This window comes from Fulmarus glacialis, unplaced genomic scaffold (assembly GCF_000690835.1).
Source record: "Fulmarus glacialis isolate BGI_N327 unplaced genomic scaffold, ASM69083v1 scaffold42011, whole genome shotgun sequence".
NCBI lineage: Eukaryota > Metazoa > Chordata > Aves > Procellariiformes > Procellariidae > Fulmarus > Fulmarus glacialis.
The window spans coordinates 9,001-17,378 of NW_009192907.1; the positions used below are offsets into that span (position 1 = coordinate 9,001).

The 8,378-nt window shown below is 37.4% G+C and overlaps 1 protein-coding gene across 1 annotated transcript; it reads right to left on the reverse strand.

Annotated features, from left to right (window-relative positions):
* Window positions 1–1,318: 1,318 nt before the first annotated feature.
* Window positions 1,319–7,791, reverse strand: RPL7 (ribosomal protein L7; the record flags this gene model as incomplete). Its single annotated transcript, XM_009587245.1, has 6 exons — window positions 1,319–1,381; window positions 4,388–4,598; window positions 5,756–5,865; window positions 6,243–6,380; window positions 7,027–7,193; window positions 7,689–7,791. Coding segments are annotated over 5 exons (727 nt in total), but the record flags the coding sequence as incomplete, so codon positions are not given.
* Between the last annotated feature and the right edge of the window lie 587 nt (window positions 7,792–8,378).

Here is an 8,378-nt window from a genome sequence, read left to right on the forward strand (position 1 = left end):
GATCAAGACAAGAACTGAGGTTTCCCATTGATAGTGCAAAGTGATTATTGTAATTTTCACTGTAAGATTTTTTCCCTGCATCCAACAACTTTATGAAAATGTTTTTTCCTTGTAAATCATACTGCTTATCACTTTACAAAGATGCCTAACAAATGAAGTACTTCTATGGTTTTCACCTCATTCATTCAACTCTTTTCCAAGCATGTACCAGCAGTCTAATTACTTGCACTGAACAGCTGTAAGGAACTAAGTTCTTCTAATTTAGTGCAGTTATTAGTTTAAATGGACAAAGGTGTTTGTTGGTACTTTTGTATTTAGACACAAGAAGCTGTGTTACTAGATTTTGGAGCTCGACTCACAGCAGGGACATTTCCACTTTAGGTTTTAGAACTCAGTTGTTCAAGTATCTGGCAACACAGATTGACCCAACTGTTAAAAAGTTTTATTCAAACTAAAATGCAGAAATAAGCTTTTGCACAAATTGAAAAAAAAATAATCAATGCCAGTGATTTTTAAATGGACATCCTTCATTAGTGAAGTATGTAAATACAGCTTGCCTATAGCTGAGAAAAGCATTTCAGTCAGAGCAGACACAACTTGTTGACCTATTGTACCAAATGTCTCAGCGGGCCAAGGCTCCTTCAGCAAAGTGCTCGCAATACGAGAAGTCGGTTTGAATGCAAGCCGAGTTATGCATTTTACCAGTCCCTGGGTTTCTCATCTGTACTCTGCTAGACCTACACATTCGCAACAACTGTTAATACCCTCATGAATCCTGTGGTCTCCACTTCTATAGTGTCTGAAATAAAACACTGCAAACAAATTACGTAAAGCTGAGTAATTACCTAGAATGTGGAAAATTATTTGCTATTTTGTAAAGTATTTCATTTTTCCTTTGGTAAAAAAATACCTGAAGATGTTCAGAGCTGGAAGTAATTATTACGATCTTAAAATCAAGATCTTAACATGTTAAGAACTTGCCTCTTCTTTACATAGAAAAATCTTCTCACACAGCTTTCTGGTGCACTACAACTAAGTAGGAATCCTGGCCACTCAACAGCATACAGCTCAGTTTGTCATTTACTGTACTTTTAATCACAACAAAAATAAATAATTGTTGCCACTCAAAACCTGATCTGTTACCTACATGAATCCTTCCAGATTTTATTTCTCCAAATGAAGGTGAAACAGTATTATCTATATACTGCTAATTCAAACTATACATGGCTCTTGGAAACAGGTTACTCCAAAGTTAACTTAGAACCGCCACCACTAGAGAGGAGGATCACAAAAAGAGACCAATCGAGATGACACACTGTTTTGTGCAAGATGGTTTTATTAACAGACCAGAGTTTGAAAGATTGCAGCTGGGCATCTGAATCTGAAAGGGGAAAAAAAAAAAGTATCATTAGACATGTGTAGATCTGAAACTACTTTGGCCACCTGAAGAATTAATACATTTCTACAGTTTACAATTTGGGCTGAAAATACTGATTTTATTTCACTGGGTTTAAGACTTCCATAGTCTTGCACACAATAACTAACTTCTATATTAACATCTCTTCACTCAAAACACAGATTTCAAGTGCCAGAACTAACAGGATAAACATTTCTACCTTGAACTATTGGTACCTATCTTCCTATTTGTCTAAGACGACAGCAGGGGGGAACGTGATATTTAAAGACATACTGAGGCATTGTGCGTATTCTAACTTTTGCTGTAGTAACCCTATTTTCAGCACATTTCAGGGACTGTTTACATAATGAAAGCAAAAAGCAGAAGCAGACTTGAGACCAGTTCCTGTAAAGTTTGCTTCAGAGGTAATGAAATTCAGTATCTTGCCAATGCTGAATTGTCAAAATTCAGCATCAAGTATTACGCTCTTTTTCCCCAATCTATACAAAGGCATTGGTACTGGAAGTCTTTTTTTTTTTTTTTAAATTTATTTGAGACTACCACTTAAGAAGAAATAAAGACAAATATCAGGAAACCATCTACATATAGAGAAGAGGAATAAATACTCATCTTCAGGTATATGGCCCTTCACAATGACAGTAAGAGTACTGCCAATATCTCATCTGAACTTACTGCTCTAGATGCCCATTACCTGAGTAGAAACTACAACGTTCTTTTATTTTCTACATGTAGGTTACTTGTATTTTAAACATGGACTCTATTCAGAACAGTAGGAAAATAGCAGGAATAGAAAGTGGAGGAGACAAGAACAATCAGTTACCTTAGCTTTACACCAGAGGTACGTTTGTTTGCAGTCCAAGCAGAACAACTAACTGCTTATAAGCATAAAGTAAGAAACTGGAAGGTCACTTCCTAAATTGAAAGATGGAGTAAAGCCCTGATGTCTTGCTACTTACACGGGATGCTGAGCTAAAGTCCAATGAAAAACATGAGCAACCAGCTGAGTATCTCTAGTTTCTCTGCCAATATACTATTCACAGGCATTTATAGCCATGCAATAGTGAACTAGAAGCTTCCCTCCTGTAGGAAGGCTCCTGAAAACTCAAGACCACCAGTATACTTCTGACGTTTGTCAGTGAAGATGGGGGAGAAAGGGTCTACACTGACAGAAAAGCTGCAGCGTTTCAAGTAAAAAAAGCAGTTTCCATCTTATACTCAGAAACCCGACAGGAGCATAAAGTGAAAGTAGTTTTGATCAATCTTGGTTATGAAGCCTCATGCACTAACTGAAGGGAAACATCTGCCAGTACTGCACTTGTTTGTGCCACCAACAGCAAAATTTCTACAAGAATGCTAGTATGAGTAACATACTATCACTCCAGGCACCAAACATCACAGCAATTCTGCTTCTCAAAGTTAGCCACTTCTTCCCATAGTTCAGTTAAAAAGCTTTACAAGAACACTGTCCCCAGTAAGCAAATATTTTCCTAAAGCACGAGTTTCCACTGCCATGCAACCAGTGCTTTAAAACTCTGCTGCTTCACAGATGGAGACAACAAAGCAACATGCAAAAAACTTGGGGGAGTGGAAACTGAGGAAGAATAGCCTACAAGAAAGTTTCAAGAAAAAAGCTGTCAAATGGAAAGATATTTCATAGGTCTCTTTTAGCTCCTTGGACAGACAGCTCAACTTGCTATGCCTTGTTGGCTATAAAAACATTTTTAAAAGGCTTTTAAAAAAAAAAAAAAAAAAAAAAAAAAAGGACTTCCCTTCCTTCAGAAAATTTAATTTCTGAGGACTCATCCAAACAGTAACTGCACCTGTTTTAAGCTGTAAAATCACATCACTACCCACTTATTTTTTTATTAGCCAACCCTCTGGAAGTTAGGAATTCCTAACTGCACATCTGATTTCTAAAAAAAAAAAAAAAAAAACCACCGCAACAACCAAAACGAAAACTAAACAAACCAAACCCAAAACAAACAAACAAAAAAAGAAACCAACCAAAAAAACCTTGCCGTTGGAGGAATCAGTTTGGGGAAAATTGGGTCTTTGCCTGTTAACCTTTCCAAGCATCCTAACACAACAAAGTTTTCTTAAATTCCAGCATATCTGTCATACCAAAAAGGCATTTATCCTTGATTGAAAATAAGATATGGGCAACACCAAAGCTAGTTTAGTGTGTAAAAAAGGTGTGAAAAGCAATGGGAAGTACAAGAACTTTGAAAAAAGTGTTTTGGCTTTGAATGGCAGAGACTTCTCATCAAAGCAGGAACAGCAGAGTGACAACAATAGATGGTAAGACAGATTGTTTGAACTAGATACTAACTTCAGGACTCAGCTGTCACTGTCAAACTGCTTTAAGTGTTAACAAACCTTCCCATTTCTAAAGGACAGACTATTCAAACAGGCAAATTAGTCTTTCAAAATTACCATCTTGGTCATGTTAACATGAAAACTTAAATTGAATCATTTTGAAGCATGAACAAGCCAAAAATTTAGACCATTAAAATGGTCTAAATTAGTAATTTAATTCCTCCCAGTCCTAAACAGGCTTTTATAGCAGACATCAGACAATCTGAAAAAACACTGTACTTGCAATCACAAGACTTTGATCATATTAAGAATTCACTAACGAGGGCTGAAAATTTTAGCCAAGATCTCAAGGCTTCCCATCATAAAACCCAAATAAGGTGTTAAAACAGGTTATTGGTAAATGAAAAATAAGTTATTGGTAATGTTTATTCTTCTTAAACATATCAACTACAATGAAGATTTAATTTCTTCACAAATGTTTAAGCTTTAGCAAGACTTCAAAAATAAAATCAGAACACTCTATTGTCCAAGTAGCTTTATACCACCCAGGCATGAGTGAGTAAATATTAAACCTGAATGTTCCACCAATAATGGCAGCAGCCTACATAGCAGAAATAGAACAGCTGATAGTATTAACCTTTGGTAGTATCTCACCATTAGTTCATTCTCCTTATGAGCCTGTTGATCTGATCTTCTCTGTTACCAGCATCCCCACCTTCCACGAAGTGGATCGTTTTCTTCTTCATTCCACCCCGAGGAGAGGATAATTTGAAGGGCCAGAGGAAGTTGTTCACAACTTTGAAGTTCTTGCCAACAGTGTAGATTTCATGGATCACATCTTCCATGCAGATGATGCCAAGCTTTCCTAAAATTCAGAAACATTGTTTTCAGAAGGGCTACAGAGCCACTGGTCAGTGACAAGCTAAAAATTATCAAGTTATTATTGTCATTACCTATTCATTTTGATAAACTTCAGGAAGTCAGAAAGCACCCACTCTGTCACAACACCCAATGACTGACTTTCCCAATTAAACTGGATTAGCTGCAGCCAACTCAACATTATTTAGATGTTACATCTGGCAAGAGGCATCAGTTTCAACTGTTGAATATTCGTAGCCAGCGATGAGGAACAACAAAAACCAAACCCCGCTTAGTGAATCTTAGGAAAACAGACTGTGTTCTTTGAAGAAAAGCTAGACTAAATACACTTAAACCCTAGCTATGTGTAGCTCAGGGAAATTCACTGAACTACTTATGCTGTTGAATAATGCAACAGTGTGTTTTCTTAATGCCTTTCCAGAGTCTTCAGTGACATGTTAACGAGTTAACTGCTTGCAAAATACAACACTAAAAAGGAAAGTGATTATAGCGTAATACTTGTACCTTTTGAATCTGACTATCTATTGCACCGGAAAAGGAACAAACATGACACAGCCAAATTCGAAGTGATACACAAATTAAGTGCCAAAAATGGGAGACACGTCAGCGTTTGCTTTCATTCCTGGCACGACTGGAAAAGAAGCCGCCTCCTAGAGCAGTCTATTTCCTGACAACTGACCACCATCGCTTTGTTTTTACTAAATACACTAATGGCTTTTACTAGACAGTTCTTCTGACGTGAAGTTTAAAAACTCTGTTTACCAGACCATGAAGGTCTAAGACAGAAGCAATGTCTAATACGGAATTTGGAACTTCAAAGCTATGTATGATAAGCTTCTTTCCTGCTGCAGCACCTTTTCATTACTGAAAGATCTACTGACCTATTAAAGGTCAAGGAGTTTACATTTAAAATTACAAATTTAAAATGCTAAAATTTGATTCTTTACACTGATTTTCAATACTTTATAACTAAAGTTATTTCCAGCTTGCTTTGTATTTAGCTATTAAGACAGAAGTAGTGATTATTAACCATCACTACTATTCTCCAGAGACAAATAAGGACAGTTATCCAGCTTAGCATTAATTACGCAAATGCAACAAGTTGGTTTCTTGTTTTGTTTTGTTAAGTGAAGCAGTATTTACCAAGGCGTTTCTGAATCAGGTAATTATCAGTAAGAGCAATACGCTGCTTGTTGATCTTGCCATAACCACGCTTGTAGATCAGTTCATGCACAGACTTCAGATTGGGATAACTGAAACAGTCAAGTGAAGAAAGAAAGGGAAAAAAAAAAAAAAACAACACAATTATTAGTCCTTGCAAGCCACCTTTCAAGTTAACATCCCCGAATGAAACTTCCGTAACAATTTAAGATCACTTCAGCATGTCCCAATTGTAAATACAAAAGCAACAGAGAAGCAAATCTTACTCATACCAAGTTCTCAACACTAGTATGACAGCGTAATCGTATCTAGCAAGAGTTAAAGCACTGCCTTAATCACGTTTTCAATTCAAAGCAAGGAAAGCACACAGAAGATATAAAAACATTTTGAACACAAGGGAAACCTGCAAGAATGCAGAAGGCACTCAACATTTGCACCCTGATTTGATAAAACTGGCCATTTCACTCACCCCCACGCAATATAGGGTTCCACAATCCGCAACATGTTGATAGAAGCTTTGTTGAGTTTTACAAACGTGCCATTAAAAATCTGACGCAGGCGAAGAAGCTGCAACACCTTGCGGACCTTAGGGCTGACACCATTGGTACTAGAGAACACAGGAAAAAAGCCTCAGTTATCTACATCCCAGAAAACGCTAAGTATCAGGTTAAAAAAAAACGCAACAGTATTGTTCCCATATGAAACACATCACTATTTTACCAATTACACAAAGCAAGCTTAGTAAATTATTTACTATCTCTATACATTTCAATATTAAGTTAAAAAGTATCTATTTCAATGAAAAGAATTGAAATAAGCGTTATACTGAAACAATTTATAACTACCCTTGTGCTCTCCTGAACATAATTCTTCCAATCACACCTTTTGTTAGTTTTCTATAACACTTTACCAAAGCAAACACTTCAAATAAAGCTTATGTTAGGAAATACTGGCATGTAATTTTGTCGAGATTAAGGTGAAACAGAACAACTGTCTGCAGGTATTTGTAGCCTTGCCTTCTTCTGAAAAATCAGGGATTCCTAAAGACAGCAGACATAGCCAACATAATGATTTTGCACTTAATTAATTAAGCCTCTGGTGCATGTACAACATTACTGCCAACAACTTTCCAAGCCACCAGTGAAAGGCTTGATTTTATTTACATATTTAAGCCCTCAAAACAAACAGGTAACAGGGAAGGCAATTTCAATGCTTTTGAACATAAAATTGTTTACATCTGTATTCAATCTTACCCTCTTATCCTGATCACAAATGCCAGTTTTGGTTCCGCTGGAACGTAGTAATTGCCAGCTTTTCGGGCCATCCTGGCCATACGGATCTCCTGCCTATACATGTGCCGGTACTCCTTGTGGTAAGCTTGGGCTCTTGCATAGATGAGTCTTCTTTGTGCCTTACGGAACTGAAATCAGTTGAAAATTACGTAAGGTTCTATGATGCCTTTTAACACATGAAAATCACCTTCAAGTAATGTAGCATATTCTAGAACTTCCCATACATAACTCAGATTAAAAGAACATCTGCCCATATCACAGGAGTTTAAAATCACTCTCAGTGATATTCTAGAGAATCTGGAAGACTATTACACAGCAGTGCTGCTTTACCTTAGATAATGTTATCATGCATCAAGCTTACCCTCACAGAGGCCATAACCCCTTGCCTTGCAGAAGACTAACCTTAATGTTATAGGCAACTGTACACTTTGCCCTTACTCTGCCCAGAACTCGTTTGTTACTGACCAAAAAAACCACAAAAGCCTACTTTAGTCCAAAACATTAAGAAAATATCAACGTGCTGGACCTAAATACTGTAAATGTCTGTATTGTGTTACATCAGCAGGAGTAGCTAATATTGCAACAGATAATCAATTCAAGTTAAGCAGTCATGAAATATTCACCTTTTTTATAGCCAGCATCTTCTTCTGACGTTTGGCTTTTATAGCTGCATAAGCCTGCCGCTTTTTCAGCAGGCTTTCCGGTACGGATGGCACCTTCTTTGCTCTAAATGAAAAGAGGAAAAAAAAATTATATGAATGGATGTAGCTGATATGAAGAAACCGGGCTCCAATGTAACACACGACAATCAATGCAAACTCTTAGCACAACACATATGCAGGGCTCACTGCCTCGAACCAGTTCACTGAGGCATCTTCTTTGCTCCCACTGTCACCAGGCCTCAATGCAGCCTGAACAAATCACCTTTCATACTAGACAAAGCAATCTAACAGACTAGCTGTTGAGCTGCACACAACCTATGTACACAAGCGTAAAGACTGAGACCCGTTGAGTGCCAAGAAGTTTTTACTCTACTTTGCTGCCGTCCAATTTGTAATAGAAGTTTGTTTCAAGCGCATCTCTTTCAGATTAATAAAAATTTCAACAGGTGCTTTAAGAGAAACGCTAGTTTGGCAGTATTCTGAAATTTGTTTCACAGGACTTTAAACTCACTCAGAATTTCAAACTCTTAGACGTTACAAAACTTGCAAGACCAGTCTTTGTAGAGCCATGATTACCCAGGCGAACTCCTGCCCTAAGCGTACCCGGCTACGACTCCCCGCTCAAGCCGCACACACCGCTTCGCGCACCCT